The sequence below is a fragment of the Ascaphus truei genome, unplaced genomic scaffold (assembly GCF_040206685.1).
Source record: "Ascaphus truei isolate aAscTru1 unplaced genomic scaffold, aAscTru1.hap1 HAP1_SCAFFOLD_1332, whole genome shotgun sequence".
Taxonomy (NCBI): Eukaryota; Metazoa; Chordata; class Amphibia; order Anura; family Ascaphidae; genus Ascaphus; species Ascaphus truei.
In genome coordinates, this window is record NW_027454210.1 from 34,176 (window position 1) to 58,160 (window position 23,985).

Sequence of the window (23,985 nt, forward strand, 5' to 3'; positions counted from 1 at the left end):
TGTTACATTGTCAGCCTGTCAATAAAGTTCGTGCAAACAAAACAAAACACCCCAGTTGCGTTGGCAAGGGCGGGACTTCTCCCGACCAATGAGAAGTCACCGAATCAGTCCGGTTCTGCCAACCCCGAGGAGGCGGGGTTTGCTGCCAAAGAGACAGCGGAGGAAACAAATCAGCGTCTGACTAAAGTGCTCGAGCGGAGCCAATCGTCGCTGCTTTCCTGGATGCCGGGCCAATCACGCGCCGCGGAGGGCGGGGCGCTCACTCGCGATTGGACCAGTGGGCGCGAGTGACAGACGCCGCGTCGAATGAGCGTCAGGTGCGGCGCGCTGACCTCGCCCAGAGCGGTTTCCGGTGGCTCGGTTGCCATGGCGGCAGCGGCGGGAGTTCCCGGTGCGGCCTATGAGTGTAATATCTGCCTGGATACAGCGCGCGAGCCGGTGGTTAGCGTGTGCGGCCACCTATACTGGTACTGAGTATACACATGTATATATAGTGCGGGTACCTATACTGGTACTGAGTATACACATGTATGTATATAGTGCGGCCACCTATACTGGTACTGAGTATACACATGTATATATAGTGCGGGTACCTATACTGGTACTGAGTATACACGTGTGTGTATATAGTGCTGGTACCTATACTGGCACTGAGTATGCACATGTATATAGTGCGGCCTTGTATACTGTATTGTATTGTATTGTATTGTATGTCTTTATTTATATAGCGCCATTAATGTACATAGCGCTTCACAGCAGTAATACATGTGGTAATCCAATAAATAACAGATAATATAAATAACAGATCATGGGAATAAGTGCTTTAGACATTAAGGAAGAGGAGTCCCTGCCCCGAGGAGCTTACAGTCTAATTGGTAGGTAGGGAGAACGTACAGAGACAGTAGGAGGGAGTTCTGGTAAGTGCGTCTGCAGGGGGCCAAGCTTTATGTGCCATGTGTTCAGAATATCCACAGTGCTATTCATATGCTTCTTTAAGCAAGTGTGTCTTAAGGTGGGTCTTAAAGGTGGATAGAGAGGGTGCTAGTCGGGTACTGAGGGGAAGGGCATTCCAGAGGTGAGGGGCAGTCAATGAAAAAGGTTTAAGGCGGGAGAGGGCTTTAGATACAAAGGGGGTAGAAAGAAGACATCCTTGAGAGGAACGCAAGAGTCTGGATGGTGCATAACGAGAAATTAGGGCCGAGATGTAAGTAGGGGCAGAGGGGTGTATAGTGAGAGATTAGGGTGAGATGTAAGGAGGGGCAGAGGGGTGTATAGTGAGAGATTAGGGTGAGATGTAAGGAGGGGCAGAAGAGTGTAAAGCTTTAAAAGTGAGGAGAAGAATGGAGTGTGAGATGCGGGATTTGATCGGAAGCCAGGAGAGGGATTTCAGGAGGGGAGACGCTGAGACAGATCTAGGAAAGAGTAGAGTGATTCTGGCAGCAGCGTTTAGGATAGATTGTAGGGGAGACAGGTGAGAGGTAGGAAGGCCGGACAGCAGGAGGTTACAGTAATCAAGACGGGAGAGAATGAGGGCCTGAGTCAGAGTTTTAGCAGTCGAGCAACAGAGGAAAGGGCGTATCTTTGTTATATTGCGGAGGAAAAAGCGACAGGTTTTAGAAATGTTTTGAATGTGAGGGGCAAATGTGAGAGAGGAGTCGAGTGTGACCCCAAGGCAGCGTGCTTGGGCTACTGGGTGAATGATCGTAGTTCCAACAGTAATGTGGAAGGAGGTAGTAGGGCCAGGTTTGGGAGGAAGTATGAGGAGCTGTGTTTTAGCCATGTTGAGTTTAAGGCGGCGGAGGGCCATCCAGGATGATATAGCAGAGAGACATTCAGAAACTTTGGTTTGTACAGTAGGTGTAAGGTCGGGTGTTGAGAAATATATTTGTGTGTCGTCAGCATAGAGGTGATAATTAAACCCAAAAGATGTTATTAGGTCACCTAGAGAGAGTGTACAGTATACAGAGAAAAGAGAAGAGGTCCCAGGACAGAGCCCTGGGGTACCCCCACAGAGAGATCAATAGAGGAGGAGGAGGTATTAGCAGAAGAGACACTGAAAGTACGATGGGAGAGGTAGGATGAGATCCAGGATAGAGCTTTGTTCCGAATACCAAGAGTATGGAGAATGTGAAGGAGAAGAGGATGGTCCACGGTGTCAAATGCTGCAGAGAGGTCGAGTAATATGAGCAGAGTGTAATGACCTCTGTCTTTGGCAGCATGGAGGTCGTCAGTTATTTTAGTGAGGGCTGTTTCCGTGGAGTGAGCAGTACGGAAGCCAGATTGTAGAGGGTCTAGGAGAGAATAGGTGTTGAGAAAATGGAGCAAGCGAGCGAATACAAGACGTTCAAGGAGTTTAGAGGCAAAAGGCAGGAGGGAGACAGGCCGATAGTTAGAAAGACAGGTAGGGTCAAGCTTGCTGTTTTTGAGTAATGGTATGACTGTTGCATGTTTGAAGGAGGATGGAAAGGTTCCAGAGCAGAGGGAGGAGTTAAAAATGTGCGTGAGCGTAGAGATTATAGTAGGAGCAAGAGGTTTTAGGAGATGGGAGGGAATGGGGTCAAGAGGGCAAGTGGTAGAGGGAGAAGAGGCGATCAACAGCGACACATCCTCCTCTGAGACAGTGGAAAAAGAGTCAAGGAAGGCAGGAGGAGAGTTAGGAAGAGGTGTAGGATGGGAGGAAGAAACAGAGGGGATGTTCTGACGTATGGATTCCACCTTTTCCTTAAAATAGTCAGCAAAGTCCTGAGCAGAGATGGAGGAAGGAGAGGCAGCGGAGGGTGGTTTGAGTAGAGTATCAAAGACAGAGAACAGTCGGCGTGGGTTAGACTTGTGCATGTTGATTAGTGAAGAAAAGTAGGCTTGTTTAGCTTGCGAGAGGGCAGAGTTGAAACAGGATAGCATAAATTTGTAGTGAAGGAAGTCTGCGAGAGTATGAGATTTCCTCCAGAGGCGTTCAGAGGAACGAGTGGAGGAACGCAGCATGCGCGTGTGGGAATTTAACCAGGGTCTAGGGTTAAAAGGGCGAGTGCGGCAGAGAGAAAGCGGGGCATGTAGATCAAGAGAGGAGGACAAGGCAGAGTTGTAGTTCCTGACCAGTTTGTCAGGGTCTGTAGCAGATCTGAGAGAGGAGAGGGAGGAGTGTAACGTGGACTCAAAGTCAGGTAAGTGAATAGAGCGCAGGTTTCTGCAGAACCGGGGTGTAGATGGAGGTGGAGAAGTTGAGAAGCGAGATAGAGAGAATGAGATGAGGTGATGGTCAGAGAGAGGAAAAGGGGAAATGGAGAAATCAGAGAGAGAGAAATTTTTAGTGAAAACCAGGTCTAAGTAGTGGCCATCCTTGTGGGTGCTGGCTGCAGTCCACTGTTGAAGGCCAAAAGAAGAAGTTAGAGAAAGAAAGCGGGAAGCCCAAGGGAGAGAGGGGTCATCAATGTGGCAATTGAAGTCCCCAAGGAGAAGAACAGGGGAGTCTGAGGAGAGGAAGAAAGAGAGCCAGGATTCAAAGTGAGAGAGAAAGGCAGAAGGGGGATGAGTAGAGGTAGGTGGGCGATACATGACCGCCACATGAACAGGGAGAGGAGAGAAGATCTGGACAGTGTGAACCTCAAAGGAGGGAAAGGCAAGAGAGGGGGGAATAGGAATAGTTCGGTAACGGCAGAGAGAGGAGAGCAGGAGCCCCACGCCTCCACTCCTGCCATCAAGGCGCGGAGTGTGGGAGAAGGAAAGGCCACCATAAGAGAGGGCAGCTTCCAGAGCAGAGTCAGACTGAGTGAGCCAGGTCCCAGTTATAGCAAAGAGAAGCAGGGAGTGAGAGAGAAAGAAGTCATACACAGAGAGGAACTTGTTAGAAAGGGAGCGAGCATTCCAAAGGGCACAGGAGAAAGGGAGAGAGGAGGGAGGGTGGCAGGGGATGGGTATGAGGTTGGAGGGGTTAACACCACAAGGAGTAGAAGTTGTATGTGGGAGGCGAGGACGAGAGCATGTAGAAATAAGGCAGGGACCAGGATTGGGAGAGATATCCCCAGAAGCAAGGAGGAGAAGCATGGATAGAAAGAGGATGTGTGAGGATGATTTGTAGGGGTGTGTTTTAGTGCAGGAGGTATAGCTGTGTGGTGACAGAGGACGCAGGTAAGAAAGGAGTTCATGTGAACTGAGAAGTGGGGAAGAAAGGAGAGATGGAGATATATGAATAGAGTTAGAGACATAAGGAGACTGGTGGAAGGAAGTGCATAATTTGAAAATAAGTGCGGTTGCAGCAAATATAAAAAATAAAGGCGGCATCACAGCAATAGTTAATAGTGGCACTTAGTATGCACATGTATATAGTGCGGCCACCTACACTGGTACTGAGTATGCACATGTATATAGGTCGGCCCTGTATACTGGTACTGAGTATACACATGTATATAGTGCGGCCACCTACACTGGTACTGAGTATGCACATGTATATAGTGCGGCCACATACACTGGTACTGAGTATACACATGTATATATAGTGCGGGTACCTATACTGGCACTGAGTATACACGTGTGTGTATATATATAGGTCGGCCCTGTATACTGGCACTGAGTATGCACATGTATATAGGGCGGCCACATACACTGGTACTGAGTATGCACATGTATATAGTGCGGCCACCTATACTGGTACTGAGTATGCACATGTATATATAGTGCGGCCCTGTATACTGGCACTGAATATGCACATGTATATAGTGTAGCCACCTCTACTGGTACTGAGTATACACATGTGTATATATATATATATATATATATAGGTCGGCCCTGTATACTGGCACTGAGTATGCACATGTATATAGTGCGGCCACCTATACTGCTACAGAGTATACACGTGTGTATATATATATATATATATATATATATATATATATATAGTGTGGCCCTGTATACTGGTACTGAGTATACACATGTATATATAGGTCGGCGCTGTATACTGGCACTGAGTATGCACATGTATGTAGTGCGGCCACCTACACTGGTACTGAGTATACACATGTATATAGTGTAGCCACCTATACTGGTACTGAGTATACACATGTATATATAGTGCGGCTACCTATACTGGTACTGAGTATGCACATGTATATATAGTGCGGCCACCTATACTGGTACTGAGTATATATAGTGCGGCCACCTACACTGGTACTGAGTATACACATGTATATAGTGTAGCCACCTATACTGGTACTGAGTATACACATGTATATATAGTGCGGCTACCTATACTGGTACTGAGTATGCACATGTATATATAGTGCGGCCACCTATACTGGTACTGAGTATATATAGTGCGGCCACCTATACTGGTACTGAGTATACACATGTATATATATGTAGTGCGGCCACCTATACTGGTACTGAGTATACACATGTATATATAGTGCGGCCACCTATACTGGTACTGAGTATACACATGTATATATAGTGCGGCCACCTATACTGGTACTGAGTATGCACATGTATATAGGTCGGCCCTGTATACTGGTACTGAGTATACACATGTATATAGTGCGGCCACCTACACTGGTACTGAGTATGCACATGTATATAGTGCGGCCACCTACACTGGTACTGAGTATACACATGTATATATAGTGCGGGTACCTATACTGGCACTGAGTATACACGTGTGTGTATATATATAGGTCGGCCCTGTATACTGGCGCTGAGTATGCACATGTATATAGGGCGGCCACATACACTGGTACTGAGTATGCACATGTATATAGTGCGGCCACCTATACTGGTACTGAGTATGCACATGTATATATAGTGCGGCCCTGTATACTGGCACTGAATATGCACATGTATATAGTGTAGCCACCTCTACTGGTACTGAGTATACACATGTGTATATATATATATATATATATATATATATAGGTCGGCCCTGTATACTGGCACTGAGTATGCACATGTATATAGTGCGGCCACCTATACTGCTACAGAGTATACACGTGTGTATATATATATATATATATATATATATATAGTGTGGCCCTGTATACTGGTACTGAGTATACACATGTATATATAGGTCGGCGCTGTATACTGGCACTGAGTATGCACATGTATATAGTGCGGCCACCTACACTGGTACTGAGTATACACATGTATATAGTGTAGCCACCTATACTGGTACTGAGTATACACATGTATATATAGTGCGGCTACCTATACTGGTACTGAGTATGCACATGTATATATAGTGCGGCCACCTATACTGGTACTGAGTATATATAGTGCGGCCACCTACACTGGTACTGAGTATACACATGTATATAGTGTAGCCACCTATACTGGTACTGAGTATACACATGTATATATAGTGCGGCTACCTATACTGGTACTGAGTATGCACATGTATATATAGTGCGGCCACCTATACTGGTACTGAGTATATATAGTGCGGCCACCTATACTGGTACTGAGTATACACATGTATATATATGTAGTGCGGCCACCTATACTGGTACTGAGTATACACATGTATATATAGTGCGGCCACCTATACTGGTACTGAGTATACACATGTATATATAGTGCGGCCACCTATACTGGTACTGAGTATACACATGTATATACAGTGCGGCCACCTATACTGGTACTGAGTATACACATGTATATAGTGTAGCCACCTATACTGGTACTGAGTATACACATGTATATATAGTGCGGCCACCTATACTGGTACTGAGTATACACATGTATATATATATAGTGCGGCCACCTATACTGGTACTGAGTATACACATGTATATATAGTGCGGCCACCTATACTGGTACTGAGTATACACATGTATACAGTGCGGGTGTGTGGCCACCTATACTGGTACTGAGTATGCACATGTATATAGTGATATATAGTGCGGCCACCTATACTGGTACTGAGTATACACATGTATATAGTGTAGCCACCTATACTGGTACTGAGTATACACATGTATATATAGTGCGGCCACCTATACTGGTACTGAGTATACACATGTATATATAGTGCGGGTACCTATACTGGTACTGAGTATACACATGTGTGTGTATATATATATATATATATATATATATAACTGTATGCTCATCTGCATGTCTTAGGCAGGTCTGCAACCCCGCCTTTCCCCATTATCACCCAGCATACAGCACTTCCACTGCAGCAAGGGATTCTGGGAAATGACATGCAAATGAGCACACAGTGTCACTTTTTGCCTCAATAACCATTTTTAACATGGTTCCCTATAGGCTTAAGCTTGCTGCATGGTCACAGCTTTGAGCACAGCCAGGGTTAAGGTGCATACCCAGAAAACCACCCACAGACAGCTGTTTCGACCTTGATGGGTCTCATCAGTGTGGGGTTGATTTTACTGGGAATGCAAGAGAGGCTATGGGATAGGCTAAACCATAATACTGAGTTAAGTTATGGTGAGTAAAAAAAGTGACAAAAACCCTCCACAGGAAAGCAAATATGCAAATATAACTGTATGCTCATCTGCATGTCTTAGGCAGGTCTGCAACCCCGCCTCTCCCCATTATCACCCAGCATACAGCACTTCCAGCCTATAGGGAACCATGTTAAAAATGGTTATTGAGGCAAAAAGTTACACTGTGTGCTCATTTGCATGTCATTTCCCAGAATCCCTTGCTGCAGTGGAATAAGCCTATAGGGAACCATGTTAAAAATGGTTATTGAGGCAAAAAGTGACACTGTGTGCTCATTTGCATGTCATTTCCCAGAATCCCTTGCTGCAGTGGAAGTGCTGTATGCTGGGTGATAATGGGGAGAGGCGGGGTTGCAGACCTGCCTAAGACATGCAGATGAGCATACAGTTATATTTGCTTTCCTGTGGAGGGTTTTTGTCACTTTTTTTACTCACCATAACTTAACTCAGTTTTATATATATATATATATATATATATATATATATATATATATATATATATATATATATATATATATATATATATATATATATATATATATATATATATATATATATATATATATATTGCGGTCCTGTATACTGGTACTGAGTATGCACATGTATATAGTGCGGCCACCTATACTGGTACTGAGTATACACATGTATATAGTGTAGCCACCTACACTGGTACTGAGTATGCACATGTATATAGTGTAGCCACCTATACTGGTACTGAGTATACACATGTATATATAGTGCGGCCACCTATACTGGTACTGAGTATACACATGTATATATAGTGCGTGTACCTATACTGGTCCTGAGTATACACATGTATATATAGTGCGGCCCTGTATACTGGCACTGAGTATGCACATGTATATAGGGCGGCCACCTATACTGGTACTGGGTATACACATGTATATATAGTGTGTGTACCTATACTGGTACTGAGTATACACATGTATATATAGTGTGTGTACCTATATTGGTACTGAGTATACACATCTATATAGTGTGGGTGTGCAGCCACCTATACTGAGTATAAACATCTATATAGTGCGGCCACCTATACTGGTACGGAGTATACATATGTATATAGTGTAGCCACCTACACTGGTACTGAGTATGCACATGTATATAGTGTAGCCACCTATACTGGTACTGAGTATACACATGTATATATAGTGCGGCCACCTATACTGGTACTGAGTATACACATGTATATATAGTGCGTGTACCTATACTGGTCCTGAGTATACACATGTATATATAGTGCGGCCCTGTATACTGGCACTGAGTATGCACATGTATATAGGGCGGCCACCTATACTGGTACTGAGTATACACATGTATATATAGTGCGTGTACCTATACTGGTACTGAGTATACACATGTATATAGAGATATATAGTGCGGCTACCTATATTGGTACTGAGTATAAACATCTATATAGTGATATATAGTGTGGGTGTGCAGCCACCTATACTGAGTATAAACATCTATATAGTGCGGCCACCTATACTGGTACGGAGTATACACATGAATATAGTGTGGCTGTGCAGACACCTATACTGATACTGAGTATACACATGTATATGGTGATATATAGTGCGGGTACCTATACTGGTACTGAGTATGCACATGTATATGGTGATATATAGTTCGGCCACCTATACTGGTCTGAGTATACACATGTATATATAGTGCGGGTACCTATACTGGTACTGAGTATACACATGTATATATAGTGCGGCCCTGTATACTGGCACTGAGTATACACATGTGTATATATAGTGCGGGTACCTATACTGGTACTGAGTATACACATGTGTATATATAGTGCGGCCACCTATACTGGTACTGAGTATACACATATATACAGTGCGGGTGTGTGGCCACCTATACTGGTACTGAGTATGCACATGTGTATATGTAGTGTGGCCACCTATACTGGTACTGAGTATACACATGTATATAGTGATATATAGTGCGGCCACCTATACTGGTACTGAGTATACACATGTATATATAGTGCGGCCACCTATACTGGTACTGAGTATACACATGTATATATAGTGTGGCCACCTATAGTGGTACTGAGTATACACATGTATATATAGTGCGGCCACCTATACTGGTACTGAGTATACACATGTATATAGATATATAGCGCGGCCACCTATACTGGTACTGAGTATACACATGTATATAGTGTGATGCACCCTCTCTATCCACCTTAAGACACACCTGCTTAAAGAAGCATATGAATAGCACTGTGGATATTCTGAACACATGATACATAAAGCTTGGCCCCCTGCAGACACACTTACCAGAACTCCCTCCTACTGTCTCTGTACGTTCTCCCTACCTACCAATTAGACTGTAAGCTCCTCGGGGCAGTTATTGTTATTTATATGATTGTCACGTATATTACTACGGTGAAGCGCTATGTACATTAATGGTGCTATATAAACAATGACATACATACATAAAAGGGCATTCCAGAGGTGCGGGGCAGTCAGTGAGAAAGGTTTAAGGTGGGAGAGGGCTTTAGATACAAAGGGGGTAGAAAGAAGACATCCTTGAGCGGAACACAAGAGTCGGGATGGTGCATAACGAGAAATTAGGGCTGAGATGTAAGGAGGGGCAGAGGGGTGTATAGTGAGAGATTAGGGTGAGATGTAAGGAGGGGCAGAGGGGGGTATAGTGAGATATTAGGGCTGAGATGTAAGGAGGGGCAGAGGGGGTATAGTGAGATATTAGGGCTGAGAAGTAAGGAGGGGCAGAGGGGGGTATAGTGAGCTATTAGGGTGAGATGTAAGGAGGGGCAGAAGAGTGTAAAGCTTTAAAAGTGAGGAGAAGAATGGAGTGTGAGATGCGGGATTTGATTGGAAGCCAGGAGAGGGATTTCATGAGGGGAGACGCTGAGACAGATCTAGGAAAGAGTAGAGTGATTCTGGCAGCAGCGTTTAGTATAGATTGTAGGGGAGACAGGTGAGAGGCAGGAAGGCCGGACAGCAGGAGGTTACAGTAATCCAGACGGGAGAGAATGAGGGCCTGAGTCAGAGTTTTAGCAGTCGAGCAACAGAGGAAAGGGCGTATCTTTGTTATATTGCAGAGGAAAACGCGACAGGTTTTAGAAATGTTTTGAATGTGAGGGGCGAATGTGAGAGAGGAGTCGTGTGACCCCTAGGCAGCGTGCTTGGGCTACTGGGTGAATGATCGTAGTTCCAACAGTAATGTGGAAGGAGGTAGTAGGGCCAGGTTTGGGAGGAAGTATGAGGAGCTCAGTTTTAGCCATGTTGAGTTTAAGGCGGCGGAGGGCCATCCAGGATGATATCGCAGAGAGACATTCAGAAACTTTGGTTTGTACAGCAGGTGTAAGGTCAGGGGTAGAAAAGTACATTTGTGTCATCAGCATAGAGGTGATATTTAAACCAAAGAGATGTGATTAGGTCACCTAGAGAGAGTGTGTACAGAGAAAAGAGAAGAGGTCCCAGGACAGAGCCCTGGGGTACCCCACAGAGAGATCAATAGAGGAGGAGGAGGTGTTAGCAGAAGAGACACTGAAGGTACGATGGGAGAGGAAAGAGGAGATCCAGGATAAAGCTTTGTTCCGAATACCAAGAGTATGGAGAATATGAAGGAGAAGAGGGTGATCCACAGTATCAAATGCTGCAGAGAGGTCGAGTAATATGAGCAGAGTGTAATGACCTCTGTCTTTGGCAGCATGGAGGTCGTCAGTTATTTTAGTGAGGGCTGTTTCAGTGGAGTGAGCAGTGCGGAAGCCAGATTGTAGAGGGTCTAGGAGAGAATAGGTGTTGAGAAAATGGAGAAAGTGAGAGAATACAAGATGTGTGTGTGTGTGTGTGTGTGTGTGTGTGTGTGTGTGTGCGCACGCGTGCGGCCATCTATACTGGTAATGGGTATATAGTGATGTGTGTGTGTGTGTGTGTGTGTGTGTGTGTGTGTGTGTGTTAATTGTAGTTGTTTTCAAACTGACTAAATTACCACGGTGCCCCCTAACGTGGAGGCCTGTACATGTTTACCCAAATGTTGGTGTGTGTGTAGATATAGATTTGTGTAGCTTATATACTCATTTTGTCTTTTTCCTTTACAGCTGGCCATGTCTGCATCAGGTATGTATGTATATATGTGTCCCGTGAACAAGTAGCGCGACTTGCATCTGACGTGAGATGTACAGGCACGGGCCGACCATAAGAGCTGACACTCTGTTCTTTTCAGTGGTTGGACACTCGGCCGGAGCGGCAGGAGTGTCCGGTGTGTAAGGCTGGGATCAGCCGGGAGAATGTCATCCCGATATACGGGCGAGGCGGCAGCAACCAACAGGACCCCAGGTGACACAGAGACTGTCCCTCCCCCCGCAGGGTGACACCGACAGAAGGGAGCTATGAGCCTGTCCCTCCCCCCGCAGGGTGACACAGACAGAAGGGAGCTATGAGCCTGTCCCTCCCCCCGCAGGGTGACACGGTGACACAGACAGAAGGGAGCTATGAGACTGTCCCTCCCCCCGCAGGGTGACACAGTGACACAGACAGAAGGGAGCTATGAGTCTGTCCCTCCCCCCGCAGAGTGACACAGGCAGAAGGGAGCTATGAGTCTGTCCCTCCCCCCGCAGGGTGACACAGTGACACAGGCAGAAGGGAGCTATGAGTCTGTCCCTCCCCCCGCAGGGTGACACAGTGACACAGACAGAAGGGAGCTATGAGTCTGTCCCTCCCCCCGCAGGGTGACACAGACAGAAGGGAACTATGAGTCTGTCCCTCCCCCCGCAGGGTGACACAGTGACACAGGCAGAAGGGAGCTATGAGTCTGTCCCTCCCCCCGCAGGGTGACACAGTGACACAGGCAGAAGGGAGCTATGAGTCTGTCCCTCCCCCCGCAGGGTGACACAGTGACACAGACAGAAGGGAGCTATGAGACTGTCCCTCCCCCGCAGGGTGACAAGGTGACACAGACAGAAGGGAGCTATGAGTCTGTCCCTCCCCTCGCAGGGTGACACAGTGACACAGACAGAAGGGAGCTATGAGCCTGTCCCTCCCCCCGCAGGGTGACACAGTGACACAGACAGAAGGGAGCTATGAGCCTGTCCCTCCCCCGCAGGGTGACACAGTGACACAGACAGAAGGGAGCTATGAGTCTGTCCCTCCCCCCGCAGGGTGACACAGTGACACAGACAGAAGGGAGCTATGAGCCTGTCCCTCCCCCCGCAGGGTGACACAGTGACACAGACAGAAGGGAGCTATGAGTCTGCCCCCCCCCCCGAAGGGTGACAGTGACACAGACAGAAGGGAGCTATGAGTCTGCCCCCCCCCCTCCCCGAAGGGTGACAGTGACACAGACAGAAGGGAGCTATGAGTCTGCCCCTCCCCCCGCAGGGTGACACAGTGACACAGACAGAAGGGAGCTATGAGCCTGTCCCTCCCCCCGCAGGGTGACACAGTGACACAGACAGAAGAGAGCTATGAGTCTGCCCCCCCCGAAGGGTGACAGTGACACAGACAGAAGGGAGCTATGAGTCTGCCCCTCCCCCCGCAGGGTGACACAGTGACACAGACAGAAGGGAGCTATGTGACTGTCCCTCCCCCCGCAGGGTGACACAGTGACACAGACAGAAGGGAGCTATGAGGCTGTCCCTCCCCCGCAGGGTGACACAGTGACACAGACAGAAGGGAGCTATGAGGCTGTCCCTCCCCCCGCAGGGTGACACTTCTCTCCCCTCTCTCTCAGGTTGAAGACTCCCCCCAGACCTCAGGGCCAGAGGCCAGAACCAGAGAGCAGAGCAGGGGGGGTAAGTCCCGTCCCTCTCACGGTAACCTCCATGTGGCCTCAGTAATTTGGGAGGGACGCGGTGTCTCTGTGAGAGTATTTATCCTGTATCCCCCTGTTATGTACGGTACACCTGTGAGCACGTGACCGGCATACTGGACAAGGGTTAATACGCAGCTCGCAAGCACCCCACACTTCACATACGCAAAGATCCCTCAAAAGAGTAATATCTTCCCTAAATCCGACCCAATATACCACCTGTCACGAACCGCACACAAGTGAGCGTGTGACTTAGATATGCAACCCGGGTTACTACACACGGTTACTCTATCCAACTCACCTTTCTCCTGCAGAAGGTTCCTCCGATGAGTTAATATTAACCCTTTACTCAATTGCAATCATATCTGTCCGCTGTCACCACCCGAGAAATTATTCAAAATATGTAACTAATATATATCTGCCAGGGTCTCTGGTCCCTGTTTATTAATGAAAAGCTATGTACTTAACACACACACACATCCGTGTGCTGAATGTGTCCGAAAACGTAAATACTCTCTCCAGAGCGTGCAACGGTTCATTCAGAGCACAAAGCATCACTTATTAAATGTTTTAATATACTGTATATAAAACACAGTGCTTACATTACAGAAAAAGGATTACAAGAACATACAGTTATAGTAAATGCAGGACAGTTACTTAAAATAACAGGATAACACATAAAACAAGAATCCCTATACATTACCATATGTCATAGGTTTTCCCCCCGAGGGGTCACTGGCGAAGAACGGAGAAATCACGTGTTTGGTCCAAAAACACACCTGTGTTGAAATCAGTTTTTCATAATCTGTACTAAGACTTACATATTCTTTGGCCTCCCCCCCCCCCCCCCATTGAAACAATCCCCCCCGCTGTAAATCAGCCGCGAGATTGACGGTTTTACGACAGAGTGATAAAAATTCCTTCCAAACGACTTGTCTCCGTGTATAACCGCTCTCATAACTTCCCTCCTCTCATACGTAGGCACAGGTGCGTCACATCGCTAGACTCAGGCGCTCATATGGTAACATTACGTTACCATACGTCAGGGTTTCCCCCTGCGAGGTCACTGGCGCAGAAAGATGAGAATTCACCTGTTTGGTCCGAAACGCACCTCTGTTTCCATAACTACAGGACAGGCCCCGCGTACCCGGACAGGCCCCCCGTACCCGGACAGGCCCCCCGTACCCGGACAGGCCCCCCGTACCCGGACAGGCCCCCCGTACCCGGACAGGCCCCCCGTACCCGGACAGGCCCCCCGTACCCGGACAGGCCCCCCGTACCCGGACAGGCCCCGCGTACCCGGACAAGCCCCGCGTACCCGGACAGGCCCCCCGTACCCGGACAGGCCCCCCGTACCCGGACAGGCCCCCCGTACCCGGACAGGCCCCCCGTACCCGGACAGGCCCCCCGTACCCGGACAGGCCCCCCGTACCCGGACAGGCCCCCCGTACCCGGACAGGCCCCCCGTACCCGGACAGGCCCCCCATCACCCGGACAGGCCCCCCATCACCCGGACAGGCCCCCCGTACCCGGACAGGCCCCCCGTACCCGGACAGGCCCCCCATCACCCGGACAGGCCCCCCGTACCCGGACAGGCCCTCCGTACCCGGACAGGCCCCCCGTACCCGGACAGGCCCCCCGTACCCGGACAGGCCCCCCGTACCCGGACAGGCCCCGCGTACCCGGACAGGCCCCCCGTACCCGGACAGGCCCCCCGTACCCGGACAGGCCCCCCGTACCCGGACAGGCCCCCCGTACCCGGACAGGCCCCGCGTACCCGGACAGGCCCCCCGTACCCGGACAGGCCCCCCGTACCCGGACAGGCCCCCCGTACCCGGACAGGCCCCCCGTACCCGGACAGGCCCCGCGTACCCGGACAGGCCCCCCGTACCCGGACAGGCCCCCCGTACCCGGACAGGCCCCCCGTACCCGGACAGGCCCCGCGTACCCGGACAGGCCCCCCGTACCCGGACAGGCCCCCCGTACCCGGACAGGCCCCCCGTACCCGGACAGGCCCCCCGTACCCGGACAGGCCCCCCGTACCCGGACAGGCCCCCCGTACCCGGACAGGACCCCCGTACCCGGACAGGCCCCGCGTACCCGGACAGGCCCCCCGTACCCGGACAGGCCCCCCGTACCCGGACAGGCCCCCCGTACCCGGACAGGCCCCCCGTACCCGGACAGGCCCCCCGTACCCGGACAGGCCCCGCGTACCCGGACAGGCCCCCCGTACCCGGACAGGCCCCGCGTACCCGGACAGGCCCCCCGTACCCGGACAGGCCCCCCGTACCCGGACAGGCCCCCCGTACCCGGACAGGCCCCCCGTACCCGGACAGGCCCCCCGTACCCGGACAGGCCCCGCGTACCCGGACAGGCCCCGCGTACCCGGACAAGCCCCGCGTACCCGGACAGGCCCCCCGTACCCGGACAGGCCCCGCGTACCCGGACAGGCCCCGCGTACCCGGACAGGCCCCGCGTACCCGGACAGGCCCCCCGTACCCGGACAGGCCCCCCGTACCCGGACAGGCCCCGCGTACCCGGACAGGCCCCCCGTACCCGGACAGGCCCCCCGTACCCGGACAGGCCCCCCGTACCCGGACAGGCCCCCCGTACCCGGACAGGCCCCCCGTACCCGGACAGGCCCCCCGTACCCGGACAGGCCCCCCGTACCCGGACAGGCCCCCCGTACCCGGACAGGCCCCCCGTACCCGGACAGGCCCCCCATCACCCGGACAGGCCCCCCGTACCCGGACAGGCCCTCCGTACCCGGACAGGCCCCCCGTACCCGGACAGGCCCCGCGTACCCGGACAGGCCCCCCGTACCCGGACAGGCCCCCCGTACCCGGACAGGCCCCCCGTACCCGGACAGGCCCCGCGTACCCGGACAGGCCCCCCGTACCCGGACAGGCCCCGCGTACCCGGACAGGCCCCCCGTACCCGGACAGGCCCCCCGTACCCGGACAGGCCCCGCGTACCCGGACAGGCCCCCCGTACCCGGACAGGCCCCCCGTACCCGGACAGGCCCCGCGTACCCGGACAGGCCCCCCGTACCCGGACAGGCCCCGCGTACCCGGACAGGCCCCCCGTACCCGGACAGGCCCCGCGTACCCGGACAGGCCCCGCGTACCCGGACAGGCCCCCCGTACCCGGACAGGCCCCCCGTACCCGGACAGGCCCCGCGTACCTGGACAGGCCCCCCGTACCCGGACAGGCCCCCCGTACCCGGACAGGCCCCCCGTACCCGGACAGGCCCCCCGTACCCGGACAGGCCCCCCGTACCCGGACAGGCCCCGCGTACCCGGACAGGCCCCGCGTACCCGGACAGGCCCCCCGTACCCGGACAGGCCCCGCGTACCCGGACAGGCCCCGCGTACCCGGACAGGCCCCGCGTACCCTGACAGGCCCCCCGTACCCTGACAGCTGTTAGGGCGCCAGTTTTCGACAGAGAAGAAAAGGGAAGAATATAGTGACGCGGGGGGATATAGAGACGCGGGGGGATATAGAGACGCGGGGGGATATAGAGACGCGGAGGGATCTAGAGACGCGGGGGGATATAGAGACGCGGGGGGATATAGAGACGCGGAGGGATATAGTGACGCCGAGTATCACCCTTTCTCAGGGCGTTCCTGGCTTCGCAGACACCGGGTTTCACATGTCCTTTGGAATCGGCGCTTTCCCGTTTGGCTTCTTCACCACCGCGTTCACCAACGACACGCCGACTGCCCCCCACACAGGTAACTGCCCCATCTCACAATTCTGCCCCCCCTACTCTCACAATACCCCCCCCCCACACAGGTAACTGCCCCGTCCCCCACACAGGTAACTGCCCCATCTCACAATTCTGCCTCCCTACTCTCACAATACCCCCCCCCCCACACAGGTAACTGCCCCATCTCACAATTCTGCCCCCCTACTCTCACAATACCCCCCCCCCCCACACAGGTAACTGCCCCATCTCACAATTCTGCCCCCCTACTCTCACAATACCCCCCCCCCCCCCACACAGGTAACTGCCCCATCTCACAATTCTGAACCCCCTACTCTCACAATACCCCCCCCCCCCCACACAGGTAACTGCCCCGTCCCCCACACAGGTAACTGCCCCACCTCACAATTCTGCCCCCCTACTCTCACAATACCCCCCACACAGGTAACTGCCCCGTCCCCCACACAGGTAACTGCCCCATCTCACAATTCTGCCCCCCATCTCTCACAATAGCCCCCCCACACAGGTAACTGCCCCGTCCCCCACACAGGTAACTGCCCCATCTCACAATTCTGCCCCCCTACTCACACAATACCCCCCACACAGGTAACTGCCCCGTCCCCCACACACGTAATTGCCCCATCTCACAATTCTGCCCCCTTACTCACACAATACTGCCCCCCCCCAACACACAGATACCTGCTACCCCATCTCTCAAAATACCCCCACACACAGGTAACTGAGCTGTTACTCACACAACTGCCCCCTCCCCACTCAGGTAACTACGAACCCCTACTCATGCCACCCTACTCACATGATACTACCCCCCCCCCACACAGATAACTACCCCACCTACTCATACAATACCGCCCATACACCAGTATCTACCCCCTACTCACAATACCTCCCCCTGCACAGGTAACTGCCTCCCCTCTCACACAATACTGCCCACCACACCGGTAAGTGCCCACTACTCGCACACTCTCCCCCCCCTAACCACCCCGCACAGGTAACTGCCCCATCTCACGAAATACTGCCCCCGCACAGGTAACTTCCCCATTCAGTTAACTACCCCCTCCCCTACTCTCACAATGTCTACCCCCGCACAGCTAGCTGCCCCTTCCAGATGCACTCTGATAATAGCCCTCCCCTCTCTCTCCCCCAGACACAGGACTGCCCCCCCAGGGCAGGATGTCCGGCTGGCCAGACTCTCTCTTCCTGATCATCGCTGCGATCTTCTTCTTCTGGTTATTGAGCGTGTGAGAGGGGTCGGGGGGCGGGGTGAGAGGGGGCGCGGGGGGGGGGGGGGGCGCAGCTATCTCTCACTCCTGCACATCGGGCGTCTTCCTCCACCCCCAAACCTGGGACCTCTCTCATTGGCTAGTCCTGGGGCGACTCAGCCATTAATTACCCTTCGGGCTCCTTAAGTCGGCTCATCTCTTCCTCCCCCTCCCCCCCCCTTCTAACAATTCCTTGTGTAATGTTTGCGGGGCACGTTAAATATGGCCGCCCCTGGGATATTATTCACTCAGATTCTTTTTATATGGCAAAGCGATCAGTGTTTGTTTTCCCCCTATAAACACTTCCCTTCGGGATATGCTTCTATCATGGCGTGATTATTGGCGGGTGTTTTTAAATATGGCCGCCATGGGAAATCTGTAGGTGGCTGGGGGGGATTAATGAATCTTCTCGCCTGGTTCCCGAGCGGTTTTTGTGGGGGTTTTTTTTTTAATGCGTCCGCCTTGGTAATCCCCTAAAATGTCGCCCCTATAACTCAGCCCCGCCGCGTGTAGTATACGGTGTGGGGGTTTCTCCCGGTGTCTTCATCTCGTTAAAGCGCTAATTAATGATCCTATCACCGTCGGTGCCGCTGACCCCAGTAACGTATAGTATTTCTGTCTGATGCCCTGACCCCTGAGAGGAAGGAGCTCTGCGGGTCTTGTTAACTGGTGGGAACCTATAGGAGGCGCCTATCCCACCGCAGGAGGCACCATTGACCCTATAGACGTATAGGAACCTATGAGGCGCCTATCCCATCGCAGGATGCACCATTGACCCTATAAACGTATAGGAACCTATAAGAGGCGCCTATCCCACCACAGGAGGCACCATTGACCCTATAGACGTATAGGAACCTTTAAGAGCCGCCTATCCCATCGCAGGAGGCACCATTGACCCTATAGACGTATAGGAACCTTTAAGAGTCGCCTATCCCATCGCAGGAGGCACCATTGACCCTATAGACGTATAGGAACCTTTAAGAGCCGCCTATCCCCTCGCAGGAGGCACCATTGACCCTGTAGACGTATAGGAACCTATACGAGGCGCCAATCACATCACAGGATGCACCATTGACCCTGTAGACGTATAGGAACCTATAAGAGGAATCTATATATCTCACCGCAGAAGGCACCATTGACCCTGTAGACGTATAGGAACCTATATATCTCACCACAGGAGGCACCATTGACCCTGTAGCTTCTTCACCTGGCCAGCGGGGCTGGTTCTCTCCCCTGGAAGCACTCCACAATCTCACTCCAGTAGGGGGCGCACAGCTGCCCCGCAGGGTTCAGGTTTTCTTAATAAATACGTTTTTCTTTCCTTAGTCTGTGTCCTTTAATGAAAAAATAGTGTGTGTGTGTGTGTGTGTGTGTGTCACTGCGCGCGTGTGTGTGTGTGTGTGTCACTGCGCGTGTGTGTGTGTCACTGCGCGCGTGTGTGTGTGTGTGTGTGTGTCACTGCGCGCGTGTGTCACTGCGCGCGTGTGTGTGTCACTGCGCGCGCGTGTGTGTCACTGCGCGCGCGTGTGTGTCACTGCGCGCGCGTGTGTGTCACTGCGCGCGCGTGTGTGTCACTGCGCGCGCGTGTGTGTCACTGCGCGCGCGTGTGTGTCACTGCGCGCGCGTGTGTGTCACTGCGCGCGCGTGTGTGTCACTGCGCGCGCGTGTGTGTCACTGCGCGCGCGTGTGTGTCACTGCGCGCGTGTGTGTGTCACTGCGCGCGTGTCCCCTACCTGTTTATTTAGCCACATTGGTTTTGACTTATTTCTGTTATACTTATTACCCCGGGGTATACACTGATAAATGTGCTTTTCTAGCAATGTTTTAAAGATTGCCCATTTATCTTCTGCATTTTTCCTGCTAAAACATCACCCCAATTCAATGGGGAGAAGCGCCGGGTAACAGCGCGAAACGATTGTCGGGTTGTTTGGCGACGCACTGACTGATGACGTCAGCCGTTTCGGAGCAGTATGCCGGGCAAGATCTAGACCCAAAACAGACGCCAGAAAAACGGACAGTTGTATGAATTCCGCTATCCGTAGGGTGTAACTTCACCAGTACTACGCTACTAAATGATAGAATAGTGCTTTGTATGCAGCGGGGGTATTAACCCCTTGTAGGGCTGCCATAACCTTACTAGATATAGGTTCAGCCTGCTTACAAATATAGGTGACAGTTACATTCGTGTCTGCTTTGTTACTACTGGTCATATGTTGTGTGATCTGTAAACCAATGATACATTTGGGTTAACACGCATTTGGAAAAACTACTATGTATATGACATTTTCCTTTGCATGTATACACCCTATTTAATTTATAGGGAGTATTTGTGTGTACATTACAGATTATCTGACCACACTTACACTAGCGTGAGTGGTCACCAATTACAGATTGATGTTGGTTTGTTCTTGCTCATATGTTGCGTGAACAAGCATATACTTACCTTATTCATACATACTATAGGTGTCATACAAATTTGATATTAATGACACTTTACTGTTACTTAATATAGGGTATTTGAATAGAATATTATGCGTTCGCTGAAACAAGGATATACACATGCATATATTATATGAATGGTCCATGGTAAAGGCATACTTCAGTGGTTTTTAAACATTTTATTAGCATATATATATATATATATATATATATATATATATATATATATATATATATATATATATATATTTTTTTTTTTCACTTAGACGAGTTATTAGTAATGAATAAAATGTTATTATTTTTGAGATTCTATTCCTCCTGGTTGCTGCATCATATGTATGCTGGGACTAATTAGCACCCACAAATACTGTCTTGTGTTATTTAGGCTGTGTGCAAACCAGCGGGAATCTGTTTTGTGACTATTGCTCATTTGGAAAATATGTGTTATTCCCCATGCACCGCCATTAGGTTATATATACTGTTGAATATTAAGGTTGAGCTGTGATAACATTTTCCTATTCATTAGTCCGTGAAGACACTGGTTTCCCTAGTTCCCACACTCAGCAGTCTGTATAGCATAGTACTACATTCATACGCACAGTAACCAATTACAGATCAATTGTAGTGTTACATATATTGCAATTACTACCCTGATACACAACCTTGTGTCCAAGCGTCAGCTGGTAGTAGGCACTTTGCAGCAGTTAGTGTAAGTATAAAACAGGTGTGGAGAGAGTACAGCATAAACATGGCATGTGAGATGTGTGTGTGTATATATATATATATATATATATATAACAGTATATGCAAATATAACTGTATGCTCATCTGCATGTCCTAGACAGGTCTGCAACCCCGCCTTTCCCCATTATCACCCAGCATACAGCACTTCCACTGCAGCAAGGGATTCTGGGAAATGACATGCAAATGAGCACACTGTCACTTTTTGCCTCAATAACCATTTTTAACATGGTTCCCTATATATATATATATATATATATATATATATATATATATATATATATATATATATATATATATATATATATATATATATATATATATATATATATATATATATATATATATATATATATATATATATATATATATGTGTGTGTGTATACATGACACTACATAGTGACACCAGCCCGTTCCCTGAGCTCTTCACTGCTCCTGTATCCCCTCGGATATCTCCGCGGGGTGCAGGTAAATGAGCCCCTCCGTTAGAGCCCGTGGTAAGCCGGTGGTAAGCCGGTGCAGCCTTCACTAACACGGCCAGAGGGTAACTGCACAAAATGAAAGAGGAACTAAAGTGTGTGAACACCAGCGCTGCACAGCCGGTTAGCCGGGCGCGCGGTTCGCAGGAGCTCCGAGCTCAGCGGGTCGCCGACGTCGGTGCGGTGACGTCATCTAAACCCGGCGGTTGGCGGCTATTGTGTCATTCGGCTGGGGTTATAACTGTGCCCCGCCTCTTGTTGCCCCCGTAGAGTGCAATTGTGGGGTTCTCTGTTAGTCAGGACTCTCGCCCCGACCCTCTGTCATTAGGACTCGGATCATTGTAGGTGAGAATCCTTAGGGGGTCACACACGTATTCTCGCCACTGTACATCCTGTGATATATAGGGGTTGTATTTGTGTGTATGTGTATACTTTGATATACGTACACACAAATACACCTATATACAAATACATACACATGTATACTTGCACATATACATGTGTGTATATATATTTTATATACATTATATACACACATATACTTTATATAAGTTATGGTGGCTGAAAAAGGCGACAAAAATCCTCCACCTTATACATATTAGGTCAGTAGGTGGCAGTGATGAGCACACTTCCTCTTTATGATGACGCTAGACGTTCTGACAGGGGAGGGGTGCGTGTGTGCGTGTATATGTACACGCACACATAAACACACACACACGGTGTGTGGCTCAGTGCACTCATATATAATCTCGTGTGTGTGTATATGTGTGTATATGTGTGTGTATATATATATTATGGTGAAAGGCAGGGCTGCATGTCATTTCCCAGAATCCCTTGCTGCAGTGGGAGCACTGTATGCTGGGGGATAATGGTGAAAGGCAGGGTTGCATGTAATTTCCCAGAATCCCTTGCTGCAGTGGAAGCGCTGTATGCTGGGGGATAATGGTGAAAGGCGGGGTTCCATGTCATTTCCCAGAATCCCTTGCTGCAGTGGGAGCACTGTATGCTGGGGGATAATGGTGAAAGGCAGGGTTGCATGTCATTTCCCAGAATCCCTTGCTGCAGTGGGAGCACTGTAGGCTGGGGGATAATGGTGAAAGGCAGGGCTGCATGTCATTTCCCAGAATCCCTTGCTGCAGTGGGAGCGCTGTATGCTGGGGGATAATGGTGAAAGGCAGGGCTGCATGTCATTTCCCAGAATCCCTTGCAGCAGTGGAAGCGCTGTATGCTGGGGGATAATGGGGAAGGGCAGGGCTGCAGAGACCTGTCTAAGGCCTCGGCCATGTTTCCTGCTTGTTGGCGGGAGCGCGCGTCAGCACTTAGCCCCTGCAGCCGCAATTAGAGCGGCTTTAGTAGGGGCTCACCTGCGCTTCCGCGCGCTTGCGGAAGAGCAGGTCTAAGGCCCGGGCCATAGAGGGGTGGGGAGAGCGGAGGCGCGCTAACGCTGAGGCTCGCCTGCTTCAGTCAGCGCGATTGCACGGACTTGCAGGCGAAGCAGCGGGCGCGAAGGGAGCCGGGGGGAGGTGGTGGGAGGCGGGGCAGTGACGTCGCTGGGCCAATCGCCCGCGACGCACTGACGTCAATGTCACGGCGCCGACGTTGACACTGCTGTGCTGTGATTGGAGGTTTTCAGCCGACAGCGCACTGAAAAACAGCTTGGCGCTCGGCTGAAACCTCCAGCGCCTCAGCACGCCTGCGGACGCTCGCGTGAGCCCCCTCTCAAGGCATCCTCATTGAGGATGCAGGGGCTCAGCGCGGAGCGTCCGCACGCCTCAGCACGGCCTGTCCTTCTATGGACTCGGCCTTAGGGGAATTTAATATTTCCCCGCTTGCCGGCGCGACAGGCCGGTCACGTGAGCGGTTCGCCCAATGAGGGCAAACCAGCTCCGTGACGCCCGCTGACAGCGCGTGTGGTAAGCAACTGCAAGGCCAGGGAAAGCACCCGCTTTCCCTGAGCCTCAGCGCGCCTCAGCGAGCAAGCAGGGAGCATGGACTCAGCCTAAGGCTGAGTCCATAGGAGGACAGGCCGCGCTGAGGCGTGTGGACGCTCTGCGCTGAGCCCCTGCATCCTCAAT

The 23,985-nt window shown here is 50.9% G+C and overlaps 1 protein-coding gene across 1 annotated transcript; it reads left to right on the forward strand.

The window, feature by feature from the left end:
* Positions 1-307: 307 nt before the first annotated feature.
* On the forward strand, positions 308-19,576 carry RNF5 (ring finger protein 5). Its single transcript, XM_075581459.1, has 6 exons — positions 308-467; positions 11,557-11,575; positions 11,682-11,794; positions 13,188-13,248; positions 16,885-16,999; positions 18,137-19,576. The coding sequence occupies exons 1-6, from the start codon at positions 367-369 to the stop codon at positions 18,232-18,234; spliced, it is 507 nt and encodes a 168-aa protein (XP_075437574.1). The 5' UTR covers positions 308-366; the 3' UTR covers positions 18,235-19,576.
* Positions 19,577-23,985: the final 4,409 nt, after the last annotated feature.

Excerpts from the sequence above, each read along its gene's own strand:
- RNF5 (XM_075581459.1), top strand. The coding sequence starts at position 367 with ATGGCGGCAGCGGCGGGAGTTCCCGGTGCGGCCTATGAGTGTAATATC. Across the intron at positions 11,795-13,187 it reads AGCAACCAACAGGACCCCAG|GTTGAAGACTCCCCCCAGAC; the intron begins GTGACACAGAGA and ends CCTCTCTCTCAG. Across the intron at positions 17,000-18,136 it reads GCCGACTGCCCCCCACACAG|ACACAGGACTGCCCCCCCAG; the intron begins GTAACTGCCCCA and ends TCTCTCCCCCAG.